At 43.4% G+C, this 14,257-nt stretch overlaps 1 protein-coding gene across 1 annotated transcript; it reads left to right on the top strand.

Annotated features, from left to right (window-relative positions):
* Positions 1-8,511: 8,511 nt before the first annotated feature.
* cited4a (Cbp/p300-interacting transactivator, with Glu/Asp-rich carboxy-terminal domain, 4a) lies at positions 8,512-13,986 on the top strand. Its single transcript, XM_070846607.1, has 2 exons — positions 8,512-8,676; positions 10,824-13,986. Exons 1-2 carry the CDS (start codon positions 8,512-8,514, stop codon positions 11,538-11,540), a joined length of 882 nt encoding a protein of 293 aa, XP_070702708.1. The 3' UTR covers positions 11,541-13,986.
* Positions 13,987-14,257: the final 271 nt, after the last annotated feature.

Genomic DNA, 14,257 nt, shown 5'->3' with positions numbered 1-14,257 from the left:
GCTTTTTTTAAAATCATAATTGAAATAGCATCTTAGCCTATAATTCATAACATTAAGCTTTAGAATAAGATAAGTGGGATTCCAGCCTCCCATCTGTTTTCCACAAATATTTCATATGAATATAATTTAAGACACTAAAGCTGAACTCAAGTCAACTCGACAGCTAATTGATGCAGAGCAGTCTTCACTGCTGTGTGGCCTACACAGTAAAACAATAAATGTCTTATGTACTTGGGCAGCTCTTATCACATAAACCAATGTGAAAACACCCGTAATCATCTTATTTATCATAAATGTCATAAACACTGTCTAATGAATATGCCACTCATATGGCTCAATGACTTGAGAGGCAGTTTTCATAGCTGGAGGACACATAGAAGCACAATCTTACTGTACCTAAAAGGCAATTTATTCCAATGACCTTTTTACAAATCTATTTCGCGCTGCTCTCTGTCTGGATGAGGTGCTAGTGGCAGAGCAGGAGCTGCAGCACGAGCAGTGGTCTGTTGTGATTACCTCGTGTGTGGCTCTGCCCTTCTGCTGGCAATAATTGCCTTTTGCAAAAACTGCATTAATCATGTTGTGACAATACATAAAGCCCTTATTGGAATAAGCATACAAAGTCAGTGTGAATGGACAGGGGTGGGGGCCAGCGTGGGGGCGGGAAAAACAGGGAACAAGAAGCAGTGAGTAATATGAAACCTGGAGGTATATGGTGTGAGGGGAGGGGGGGGGGAGGACAAGAAAACGAGGAGGCTTGATAGAGAGAGAGAGAGAGAGACAAACAGGCAGAATGAAAATGAATCAGTGCTGTTGTTGTCTTTGTTCTAGCAGTTGCCCATAAACAAATTACATCCAATCCTTCCTCCTACCTTTGCATAGAAGCTGTGGCCATTACATAATGCAGTACGCAGTCCAGAGACACAATAATATTGGCTCAAGGCTGCAAAAGATTGGTATGCTGGACCACTGAGTCATGATATAGATGGAGTGCAGCCTATGAGTAATGATCGATAACCAAGAGTAACTGTTTCATTGGTTAACTGTCAGAACACATTTTCCATCTCACTCGGACCAGCAAATTCTCAGACAAGCAGATGAGGTCAAATAAGCAAAGAGGTCTGAGGGATTGTCACATTATTACATGCAGCCATGTCTAACAGCACTTGACAGCGTTCAACAAGGCAGAGCAGAAATGAGCAATGTGCTGTTCCATGGCATCCAGGAAAAGACATTTTATCCCTCTCACCGATATGACACAAAAGGCTGTTGTTGTGTTGCCTCTGCCCAAAATCTGCAGCGTAATAGATCTTTGACTTAAAGGACCAAGCCGCTGATTTTCATCCACATCTCTATCTATCCGAGCTGGTGATATACAGTAGTGTGGAAAAATGCCTGCAGTTGTTGCTGATGTTCTTCGGTCTCTCCGGGAGCGCAGCTGAAACAAATGTTGTTCTCCTAGCACCAGCCCCGTCACTTCACATTTACAGCGATGCAGTTGGGGCTGGAAGAAGAACTACCGGCTGTCATTTTTCGTTTTTCCAATCGAAGGTTGAAATATTTAAGATGCCTTTCTAACTTTTTGCAAACAGAACCTGCATGACCTTCATGAGCTGGGTGACTTTTGGAAGGATTTGGGTTTGGGCGTCTCACACGCAATGCATCCTGGTACATGTAAGCACTGCATGGCATCGCAGGAAATGTCAGTTCTCGTGGTCAATATGGCACGCACTGAGGCTTTTATTGTTTCAGTTTCTCTTCAAATAGAAGTAGAGAGGCTGCACTGTGGAAGTACTCATTACAAGTAACAGTTCTGCATTTTGAAAATTATATCCAAGAGAAATATGCTTCCACTTTCTTACAGAGAGAGAGCTAGATGAGAAAATAGATACACAATAAGCACAAAGAGAGGAAACAGAGGGAAACAGTGAGTCTGATGAGCCTGCAGAGATGACGAAATCCACCAGTGGCTTGCTGGAGTCGACAATGGTGTGTTGGTTGATTAAACAAACGAGTTGCATGTTAATCAGTGATGTTTAAACATCCTGGTGGGCAGATTTTGTGACCTTCGGGAAGACCTGGTTCACTGTTTCCAGCCTTTGTGCTGCTAAGCTAACTGCTTATTGACAAAATACTGTATTTTGCACACAGACATGAGAGTTGTAATAATCTTCTCATGTAACCCCCCCAAGAAAGCGAATAAGCTTACTTAAAATGTCAAACCTTACGAGTATTGGATCATTATAATTGATTAACATGTAGCACATTACCATTAATATGAATTTATTTTTAATCTAGGAGATAATCCATCATATTTTATGAACTAATCATATGTTTTGTAAGTAAAATGCTAATCTGAAAAGTGAGTGGTTACCGTGGCTGTTAATGCAGCAGAATATCAAGGACAATAATTCCAACTGAAATGTAATATAGAAGAGATATAAAGAAGCATAAAAAGGAAATACTTAAATAATGCACCTTTAAAATTGTTATTCAGTACAGTGAAGTTCACGTAAATGTAAATGTAATTAACTTGGTGACACTGGAATGGAAATGTGCACCTTGAAACATCAGAAATTCGAAGTCCGGCTGTATTTGGATGAACAAACAACAGAAGCCCGACTCGAGCAATATACTCATCCCAACAACTGCTCCTCATAAATAAATAGAGGAGGCTGTGGCTGCAGATCAAAACACACAGCGCCGTCCCAAAAGAGACAAAAAGAAAACACAATGGTCAAGTGAATCGAGCATTAGAAAGAGGCTGGAAGTCTGGCTGACTTCAGGGGCCCAAAAATAGGACACATTCCTCTGCAGCAGAGGGTGTGTGTGTATGTCAACAGGAATACATACCAAGCTCCTGCTGAGGGGGCTTGACTTTCTCCACATAAGGAGGGAGGCCAAAACAAAAGGACTGGCTGGTGTGAGCTCACTCTGGAGCTGGATGACGGAGGTCTGATTTCCATCACTGCTGCACAGAACAAGGTATCATGTTTTACACACACGCTTCACAGGAGTATACTGTGGCTTTTTCATTAAAAAGAAACAGATTTAACAGATTAAAAACACTCACTACTGTATTCTGTAATGCAGAAAATCTTTAGTCAGATTTCATATCATGCAGTGGCCCAAAATTCTCGTAGCACTTTGGTGTTCCTACAGTCTGTCTGGTATGCTTGACGAATGAGTTATGTCTTGTTGTGCTGTCTTGGTGGACTTAGTCCTTTAGATTAATGTTTAAACCCTGAGTTTTTTTCAGAACTGCTTAATTTTCCTCAAATTACATTCTAAACTTGACGTAGATCTGTGCATGTAATAAGCATGGGACCACAAAACTTGCTCAGGGGACTCCAGAAAAACACTTCTGTAAAATGAAAAGAAAACAAAAACCTGGCGCACAGACCTGTTAAGGCAGGAAATATTTTTTTTGCAAATGTTATTAAGTGTTCTTGTCATTTCAGAATCATCGGCAGGTTTGCCTGAAACAGAGTATGGCATTGTTTGGTGTTAACTAAATAATTCATTGTCTTGGAGTTGAACCAGGCATCATCGAGAAACCAACAGAACCAGGTGAGAGAAAACAAATGGTTTTACAGCGTAAAACCTTGTATATTGTAAATTTCCCCCTAAGGGGATCAATAAAAGAAGTCTAAAAAAAAAGAAGTCTATAATGATAAATTCAAACCTGTGGCTTGTGCTCTCCCAGGGACTAAAGTGATGCTGATGTTGTTGCTGTTTGGTGGATTACTGTGCGGATTACTGCATGATGTCTTGTTTCCAGTTTCCAGTATCCGGGAGTGGAGATGCTGATTCTATGAATATTCTGCCTACTCTGTTCAGCTCTGCCAGGCAAATAACCACTTCGCTGTTATCTGAAGGGACTCTGGACGCATATACTGACAGCCCCTATAATGTAATATTATACTAATATCATGTGAGAGAAATATCACAAACTCCCTGTTGAGTAGCTGCAGCAGAACGTGCTGCATGTTATTATGTAATATGGTAAATTAATCATAAAGATACTGTTGGTATGTCATAAGGTATAAATACAAATGCAAAATACAGTTCATAACACTTACATGAATATTTTTCTAGGCAACCACACTGAGCTCATGGACATGTGTGTAATAAAGAATACTCCACCAATTTAGCACTTCGCTCCTATAACATCCCCAATGCTTCTGCTTTGTCAAAAGGTAGAGGAATGGGGCATACACTGCCCACAATGCAACTCACCCCCATTAATAGTAGTTAAAGAGAAGTCATAAAACAAACAAACTCAATAACTGTTGATTGTTCGTTCGCTTACACTTCTTACACTTACTTATTTCAGTGAACTTTGTAAAGCACTGTGAGACAACTCTGTTGTGATATTGGGCTATACAAATAAATTGAATTGAAAAATTGAATTGAATTGAATAACGTACTTACACAATAATATAACGCTAGCTATCATTAGCCATCACTCAGTCATACCAGACCAAGTCAGGCTGAAGCACCAAAACCCCAGAGGGCACTGAACTGAGCACAGGCACATTTTATTGACTTTGACTTCAGCTTTATGTTTGTAGGAGGAATTGTTTTTTTTTAAAATTGCTATAAACCCCTGAAAATGAATTAAACTGACAAAAATGGACATGGTGACATTTTGGTACAATGACCCTATAATGTTTTCTTCATATTTTACCATTTTTATTCATATGTGGAAGTTTAAATCATCAGGGGCGGTCTTCATGAGTGCACGTGCATAAGTACAATTAGGACAATACAGTGGGAACCCATATTTACAGTAGCACATCAAAATACAGAACCCAGTGTGGCGTTAAAATTACCCAAAAATGCCACTTTATGTTGTCTTGCATTGGTAGTTTTACATATTTCATCAACCGCGGATATTATTGGATGTAAACTCTGATTTCCGTAAAAACCACCGGGACAAAAACGGGTTTTTCCAATTCTGTAACTTTGAAAGTTGGGCTATATTTGTTGGGAAAATACTGAAGCGTCATCACATTTTTGTTTTGGTTCCTATGGGCTTGTGCAATCCTGTCTTCTAAAAATAACATTTAAATACTTCTAATGCATTTTTCATGGACTGATGCATGGATTATGTCGACTTGCTTCGTAAGCTTGTTTCGTGTGGTTTCTATGTGCATTTTTTTGTTACAGTTACTTCACATTCACCCTATGAATTTCTCCATTTACTTGCAACAGTAAATGGACCAGATTTAGGAGGTGTGTGTTTCGGTTCCTCTGCGAGTCTCTGCAGCCCACACGTACTCATAACAGCTTGTGTAGGCCTGCACAGAAGTATAATAATATAATTGTGTTTGTCTTAGGGTACAAAGACACTTTGGTTAAAGCTGCACTAAGAAATATTCATTTTAACAGTAGCTCAGATGACCATGATGGAAGGGGTCTGATAAGCCCTGAGAGAATCCCCAAACTCTGCTTACAATTGTCTACATTTATCACAAGTAGCAGCTGAACATATCCTGATGATCGAAACCGATAATGTTGCTTCTCGGTTCAATAGTCGTGTCGCCAAAACACGTGTGAAGTTTTTCATGGCATAAAGCCCGGGGCCACACCAAAGATTTGTGACAGGATGAGTTGAAACTTGCAGCTACTTGCAATGTGCTGGTCTGCAATGTTCTGAAACCTGCCAGTTTCCATCGATGCATTTACTTTACAATACAAATTTCCAGTTTTTTGGGGGTTTTTTTTCTCTTATTTGAGTAAATTTGAAGTCTTATGTTGTTCGTCCTAACTGATGATATTCTCCTTCCTCCATCCAAAGCCCTGCTATTTCAGCAACAGTCTTCCCTGCAAGCGTATTGGCTGGTGAAACAGCCGACATGCCTGATGTTCTAAAATCAGCCGCTGGTAACTTGACAAACTGATTTGCAGACGATGCCACAGCTGGCCTGAGTTGAGCGGTTTCATTGTGAATCTTTCACGTCACATGCACAAACATCCAATGAGTCATATGTACCAATAAGTACCAAGAATTTTCCCACTAAATTGGTAAATTGCCTGTTGAGTAAACTTGAACCTCAGTGACCGTCTGAATCTCATGCTGTATAAAATACATGGAGCACACACAGTACAGCGTTGGACAGGGCATTACAGTACAGCACACATGCAGTAATATTATCTATACGTGAATATCAGTGTGTAGGAGGAGACAATTACCTCGTGGCAAAAGAGCAGTTTTCACTCAATCTGCACCACGGCGGTAGCAAATAACGCTGATTGTACTGAGATCCAGAGCGCAACCTCAGAGGACAATGACATCTTTCAAAATACCAACTCTGCCAGCATCTCTAAAATAGTTAGAGTGACATCAGATGACCATAAAACAATTCTACAAAGCACCAGCTGAGAGAAACTGAAAGAGTGAAAGAGCAGTGGTACCAGTATGTACGGGTATAGCAGTGGATTATAGAAAATAAAGGAGCTGGAAGGAATGGTAACATGGTTAAATGGTCTGTATTTGTATTTCTAGTCATTTTGACCATTCAAAGCACTTTTACATCACATCCTCATTCACACATCAGTCATTCAGGAGGAATCTAAGTTGTTGGAAACTATTCTTTCTCACACTGAAGCTGCTTCAGGAGCAAGTTGGGGTTCAGTGTCTTACCCAGGGACACTTACATGTTGACTTAGAGGAGCCAAGGATCGAACCCAACCCATTCTACCTCTGAGCCACAGGAAGTGAAATTCCTCACACCTTCATGTTTGATCAGGCTGGTTTCAATCTGGCCAAAGGTAGGAGACATGGCCGAAATGTCCTCGGCTACTGTGCCACTGGCGTGCGCGATCCAGTGGGAGTGTGGCTGTGTCGCTCTGGCCATGCCACAGTGAATTTCCTCTAGCTTTTTTGTGTGTTACGCACACTCAAGTCAGGATAAGAAGTTCCCATAATGATCTTCACTGCTCTGTCTTGACTTGACACAGCTGGAGCAGCGCTCCTCAACACTGGGCCTGCTGTCAGTAGTGCACAGTGTACAGCAGCAGTGTACAGTAGTGCACAGAAGCCATTTCCATGGTTACCACCATAGAGCGCCTGGCGTTTACTTGCAGAGTGCTTGCCTCACATGTGGAGCTCCTCGGGATCCCACGGATCCAAGTGGGTACACTGGCGTCTGAAAACACCTTAAATCTTTGGTTTACTTTGGCGTGAGACAGCAAGTCGATAAAACAGTAATGAAAACACACTGACAGTCCCCATGGAGACGCGCGTGCAGTGCGTAAAACCTGCTGCCAATGAAATCGGCCTCTGATTGTATTCAGTTTGATACACAACAGCATTCAGTTAGCTGGGCAAAAATAACATTGGAGTACAGTGAACATTTAGTGTTAATGATAGAACAGAACTAAAGTGCCACCGCCAGACTGACATTGATATCTGAACATTTTAATCAGCACAATGCCAAAGGAACTCCTCATTCTGAGGGCACTGACTTTACGGAGGGAATAATAATAACTTGAGCGATGACCTTTTGCTGCTGAGCTACGGAGTCGAGCTGTACCCTGTAAGCTGTTTTGACAAATGCACCTAAAGCTTTAAGAATGTCAACACTCTTTCAGTACAGTAACAATACGTCAGATGCAGCTAGCCGCCCCCAAGTGGCCAAAAATCAATCAAATCAACATCACGCAGCTTTAAGTTCAGCGAAAGATCTGATTTCAGTCAAATATTGAAAAAATAGAGACGTCCCATCCGTAGGCGATGTCTCCTATATTTAAGGTGCACACTCTAACCTTATTCAAAACACCACCATGAAAACAAAACCGTGGTCATGTGTGAGTGTGTGTGTGTGGGGGGGCGGTGAAATACTGTGCACTGACACTTTGACACTTTGCTTTTACTTTTAAAAGAGTTTTTATGTTGGTGAAAACATGTAATTGTAACCTATTCGCATGTTCCATCACTATTTAAGTTAACACCTGTTGTCAGAGGCAAACAGTGCATTTTTATCTGTTACTGAATTGTAGTTTTAGTTGGTCATGGTTATATATATATATATATTATTTTTATTTTTATTTTTTCCATGTGACATAGATCCTCTTTACAGATCCATTCCGGTGCACTGGATCAATTGAATCTTTTATCATTTGCTGCAGGAATGATTGTCTCTCAGTGGCAGAGGTGCCTCGGTTGTTCCTGCTGCTGCTGCTCTTTAACAACAGAAAGCTTTTTCCGTTCAGAGAGCGAGGATCATTACGGATTATAGCGGAAGGGTAATGAAGGCGGGCGGCGGTGACATCTCTCCAGGATCCACCGCGCGGCTCGCTCACTCGCTCACTCGGCCGCGCGGGGCTCTGCTGCTCCGGCGGATCAGTGGAGGTAGTTAGTGAATGTTTCTTTGCACAGTGATTAAGGGGGAGGACCAATGGCAACAAAGGAGACGGAGGGGACGGTAGCTCCTCCTCTCCCTCTCTCTCTCTCCCTCTCTCTCTCTCTCTCTCTCTCTCCCTCTCTCTCCCTGCGCTTTATAGATGCATATAATCCCCGAGTTGACCCAGAAAACAAACTCCTCTGACTGCCGAGACGCCGCAGAGTTTGAACCCGCCGCAGGGCTGCATGTAGCCGGAGCATCAGCTGGAGAAACGAGCCCGGCGCCGATCCAACTTCTCCGAACGGATTCCTCATTAATACATCGGGTAGGTGTCGTCTTCTGGTTCTTCTCCCGACACAGGTAGAGAGGCAGCGCTCTCTCTATCCCCCCACCACCACCACCACCTTTCTCCACAGAATAAAGCAGGCAGGTTAGATCGCGTTCCAGGCTTGCGGGATCACTCCTGGTCCACTTTGTGGACTTGCAGCGTTATTGCCTGTTTTTGTTTTTTTTATCTGTTGCGGCTTAAATGGCATCGAATAATGACCACACGCGCTGTCCTCGGGATAAAAAAAAAAGAAAACGAGGTTTCACGCCTCTGTAATAATGCCAACAATTCTTCTCCTCAGTCAGACTATCAATTTACAAAGTGGCATTTGGCGGAATGATAATCCAGATCTGCAGAGGAGCTCCACAGATAGGGTGGAATTAGGCAGCACAGGGGCAGAATATTCTAAGGAGGGTTGAGGCTATTAAGGAAAGTGTCTTGTTTTATCAGCTCGGAAAGGGTCGGAACGCTCCGAGCAGCCGGAGGCTCCACCACAGTTCATTTGGAAGGGTTTGAAAGCCTGAAATGTCTTTTTAGTTTTTTTTGTCCCCCCCCCCCCCTGCACAGACTGAAGCAGGCATCACATGCACACTGCCCTCTCTGGATGTGTCTTCATGATCGGCCCTTTAGAGGCACGTTATGAAATAATGTCATCACTTTTAACAAGCCAATCACGTTGGCAGCAACTTCCAGTTTTCCACAGGGTCCGTTTGTCATCTAGAGGTAACCTTAATTGATTGTCTTTTGTAAATGACTGTGTGAAGAGAGAGGCTGTGTGATGAGGGGCTGGGGGTGGGGGTGATGGGGGTGTATGTGTGGTCTAGAGAAGCATTCCTCTGCGTCCTTTTGGCTGCAAGGGTATTGCTGCCCTCCCTCGTCGGTGTGATACCCAGTGGTAATTCACTGATGGTGCAATTTTGGAGGTTTGACGTGGGTTTCTTCTGATGTGACTGGAAGCAGTCAGATGTGGAGGAGAGGGAGAGTAGTTTCATCAGAGAGAGACAGGGGTTTTTCTCATGACACTTAGGGTTTTTTTTGTTTGTTTTTTTTTGTTTTAATCATTATTATTCTAATGGTTTAAAGGACCATTGCTGCGATTTATTAATGCACTTTTATAAAACCGCTGGGCTCAAAAGAGGCAAATGAAAGAAAGGCCGGTCTAAATTGAAGCAGCAGCAGCTCAGATATCCTCACTTCTAGTCTTTGGTGTTGATCAAAAGCCACAAATGCTGAATCCTACATTTCCCATAATGCCATTTGATAGTGTTTCTTTTGTTTGTCTCTCCTAAATGCTCACATCTTTGAACCCCACACTTCTACGTCCTCATGAAGTATTTGTGTGAAGTGTTTTTTATATGCACACACACACACACACACACACACACACACACAAAAAGTCTCACAACAAAGACAACCCTTATGACATCACCAGGGAAGTGGAAATACAGAATTAATCTGAGTGATTGTTTTTTTGTTGCTTTTGCACAATGTGTGTATTGTTTAGAAAATGCACAAAGGTTTCTCTTTAATAGATAATAGCATCTTGAGTGACGACAGCCCTGTAGGTGGCTAGCTTGCTCGTGCTAATTCGTAGTGAATTTAACGGTTGCACCTACGAGAGGGCAGACTGGCAGGCGCCTGTCGATGGAACGGTGTGCTGATTCTGCATTGTTTAGTTTGTCTTTACCTGCAGAGCAATGCTAACGCTAGCTGCCTGTTAAAGTATCAGGCCAATGCTCTGTCAAGAAATGCAAACCTCAGGAGGAGATAAAGAAGTTTTCAGTTCTCGGTTGAAGCATCTCATACTTTGAATATGTCCTAAAATATTTAAATACATACAGATAAAATTGATTGACTGATTTAGGTTAAGTTGTCTGTGTTTTTGGAGAGAAAGAAAACAATTCTAACCACGAGTAGCTTGAAAATGAATAAATAGATATATCCAGAAACATTATTTTTGGCCCTATTGCCCACACACTTTCACACTTCACTGAATCCATTCAGAGCCATACCAGCTATACAACTGTTATTATTATTGTGTATTTATTGTGGCTCCTTTAAATTATGGGTATTTTGAGCTCATTTAGGTTGCAGTGTCTGTGGGTTGTATTAAAAAATAAAAATCCGATGTGTTTTCTGTTCAGGGTGACAGAGTGGCCATGGCTGAACACATGATGATGCCCATGACCCACGGCTTCAGGATGGGCATGAACGGACCCCCGCAGCACAACGGCCAGCCCGGCCTGCGCAGCATGCCCAACGGCCAGGTGATGCATTATGGCAGGAACCCTCAGAACATGGAGGCCGCCATGAGACAGCGGCCGGGTATGGTGGGACCCGGTGGGATGGCTGGCCCCGTGAACGGAGCTCCTATGGCCAACCACCACCACCAGATGATGTCCGGGAACATGATGTACAACGGCCAGGCGCCGCAGCAGCAGCACCACCACATGCACCCCCAGCAGCAGCAGCAGCAGCAGCAGCAGCAAGGTGGACACCCACAGCAGTACCTCCCGGGTAACCTCACCTCTCAGCAGCTTATGGCCAGCATGCATCTGCAGAAACTCAACACTCAGTACCATGGACACCCGCTGGCCTCAGCCAACGGCCACCACATGCCCAACGGCGCTCAGTACCGGGTGGGTCCGGCCCAGCTATCGGGCATGCAGCATATCGGAGGCCCCTTGGGGCTAAATGGGATGGACATGGATCTGATCGACGAGGAGGTTCTGACGTCATTGGTTCTGGAGTTTGGGTTGGATCGCGTTCAGGAGCTGCCTGAGCTCTTCCTCGGACAGAATGAGTTTGACTTCATTTCGGACTTTGTGTGCAAGCAGCAGCCGAGCACGGTGAGCTGTTGAGCGAAGCGGCCGGAAGCCGGGTTGGTTTGTTTGGACTGGGCACCCCAAAGAATGACTGAGCGGTCACAGTAGCACAGCGAGAGGAGACAATCTCTCTGTTCTGTTTGGGTGTTTCTGTGTCTGTGTATTTGAAAGTGTCTCGTACGCCTTCACACTGACCTGCGTGCGAGTTGATGAAGAATTGTAATGAGAGAAAACGCCGCAAAAGCACCAGGTTTCTCTTCTTTGAGCTGGTGCCAGTAAGATCTGTCGTCTTTGGCCAAATTGAGGCATCCTGATGCAGCGGGCTCTGTCTGTACCCATCTGGCCCTCAGCACATGTGCCTGCAGTGCCAAGGCTTTGGGATAATTGTAAACTTAACAAACACAAAGAGGGAACGTCTGAAAAGACCATCCATCTGGTTCTGCTAGATTCTGTGGCATCTCTAAATGTATTTTATCTCAGACACCTTCAAATAGTAGCAGACATTTTACAAATTTATAAAAGGTAGTCCTCTGAATTTGTTTATACAAGGATGAAGGGATTAAGAACAGGTTTTTTTTTTCTGACAGTTTGTGTGCATATTAAAGGCTGGCTCTTCAAAACTGAGTTCCTACAAAATATTACACATTTCCTTGAAGAGCAGGAGAGTGAGGTTGTGCAGCATTCCTGGGTGACGCAATGGGATTTATCTTGGATTGGTCAGGTGAAATGTGCTACATTGATTCCTTAGCTCTCAGTGTCATTTACCAGACTCCTGATAAAATCTGCAATCATTAAATGTATCGCATCTGTTCCCTGCTAATTAACTGTGATTGAATCGTTAGCAAAGTAGCGCATCGCATAGTGTGTCGGTTTAAAACAAAGCATTATCTGTAGAAAAATGGCTCGCTAGTCTCTCTCTGCTTCGTAGGATTGCAAGAAATGTTTGGGAGGGAGAGACCTGCTAGTGTGTAAGAAACACCATAACTGTGGCCTGTTGCCTCAAGAAAAGCCAAACAAAAGAGCAGCCATCAGAGGGCGAAGGTGGTGGTTACAGATCTGAGGCGGTGAAAAAAAACAAGTTGGTTAAAAAAAGGCAAAAAAAAAAAAAAAGAAAAAGAAATGCGTGATTGCAGAAATTGCATCTGTGTGTTATTCGTGTACGTCTGTGTGCGGTCAGTGCAGTGAGGCATTTAAAACCCTTCAAATGGCGTCCTCCTCCCTAAACCATTGGCCAGTGTGCTGGAGGTGATCGGAGGCTGTGTGTGTGTGTGTTTGGGGGGGGGGGGATTCTGATGTGTGGACACAATGTGTGGACACAGCACTCCCTGGCAGCACTTAGTTTAATCATTATTTAAAGCTGCCGCTACCTGTGGCATTGATTTTGTTCGGCAGGAGGAGCGAGCGAAGAGCACAAAGCGTGCAAACTTGTTGTTTTTGCCATAGATTAGCTTACTCTGCTGCTTTTCTACTGATTAGATTTAAATTACATGTTCTCACACGCTTGTCTTAATTGAGGTCGGCTTACACATTCTCCAATGACTCAATACTTATAAAACGGACATGTTCTGTGTTTTCTTTTTTTTTGCGCAGTTGGTAATTAGGTTTTTGTCAAGGTTGCTGCTTTGCCACTGCGGGCTGGTCGAGGGAGAACTTCTAGCACTCGTAAGGCTATTTGTGGAGCTGACGGAGGGGTCAGGGCTGCGCTGGTGCACTGTGTTAATCTGTTCCAATACAACTGTGCTGCTGTCCCTGTCTCTCTGGAGATCTGCCATCTCCGAGCTCTTGAGTCAAAGAATGGGCATTGAAGCTCCGGTTTAACGGCAGAAAACTGCCGGAGAGTCACCCGCTCTCTTCCGCTTTCCGCCTGGCAAACTGCAGCCGGACAAACTCACAACCTCACAGGCAAAATGAAAACACTTCTGGCCTTAGCGAGACGGTGGCCTCTGATTACTGCTATATCAATAAGCGCAGCCTTCTTGTGTATTGTATCTTTGTACTGTAGACTAGAGGTGAAGTTGATCTAGACACATTTAAGGTACTTTTGGAAAACATTGTCAGATGTAGATGTAAATCAGTGGCTGATTTGATGTGTTGACAAAAGATTATATCCTACATTTTTACAAACGAGCGTGTAGATACAGTATGGGCGTACCAGTGGTTTTTGGGTGCAGGGCCTGAAGCTTTAAGACCAAGTTGACTGCATGTTAAAGCAAGCGTGAGGGACACCACCACTTTCCCACAAAGCAGCTGAATGTACAGTACAACACATCGTGGGAACTCGTCTTAAGATGGTAGATAAACTTGTGAGATTGTACTCCTTGTTCCAAAATTACACATCATTCATTTGGGTAAACCCCCCCCTCCCCCCCTCCCTCCCGGTCCCTCCCCTACTCCTTTCCCACTTCCCCAAAGCTTTTGTAATGTTATTGATTCTATTTTAAGAAAATGTATTTATTTTCAAATAAAATATTTATTTAAAGAAGTCTTTTCTCTGCACGTCAGTGATTCTTTATGGCCTGTCGGCCGTCAGCGTGACACATTAACCTAGAGATAGATAACACCAGAATGTAGCTGTACACCAAGCTGTTGGTTGCGCTGAGCCACAAGGGCCTTCAGATTCTGTCCGTTCGTCTTATTTGACTGACTTCAGTTCTCTTGTTGGTTTTAGACACTCTTCCACCCACAAGCGGTGACGAGCGCACACAAGAGCCGAGTACAAACAGCGTATCCTAAACTGAAGTGAGTCAGCACTC

Source organism: Pempheris klunzingeri, chromosome 16 (assembly GCF_042242105.1).
Source record: "Pempheris klunzingeri isolate RE-2024b chromosome 16, fPemKlu1.hap1, whole genome shotgun sequence".
Classification (NCBI taxonomy): Eukaryota; Metazoa; Chordata; class Actinopteri; order Acropomatiformes; family Pempheridae; genus Pempheris; species Pempheris klunzingeri.
The sequence above is the reverse complement of the archived record's forward strand: the minus strand, read 5'-3'. Positions and strand labels throughout refer to the sequence as shown.

Coding starts and splice junctions, on each gene's coding strand:
- cited4a (XM_070846607.1), top strand. CDS start 8,512: ATGCATATAATCCCCGAGTTGACCCAGAAAACAAACTCCTCTGACTGC. Junction 8,677..10,823: donor ATTCCTCATTAATACATCGG/GTAGGTGTCGTC, acceptor TTTTCTGTTCAG/GGTGACAGAGTGGCCATGGC.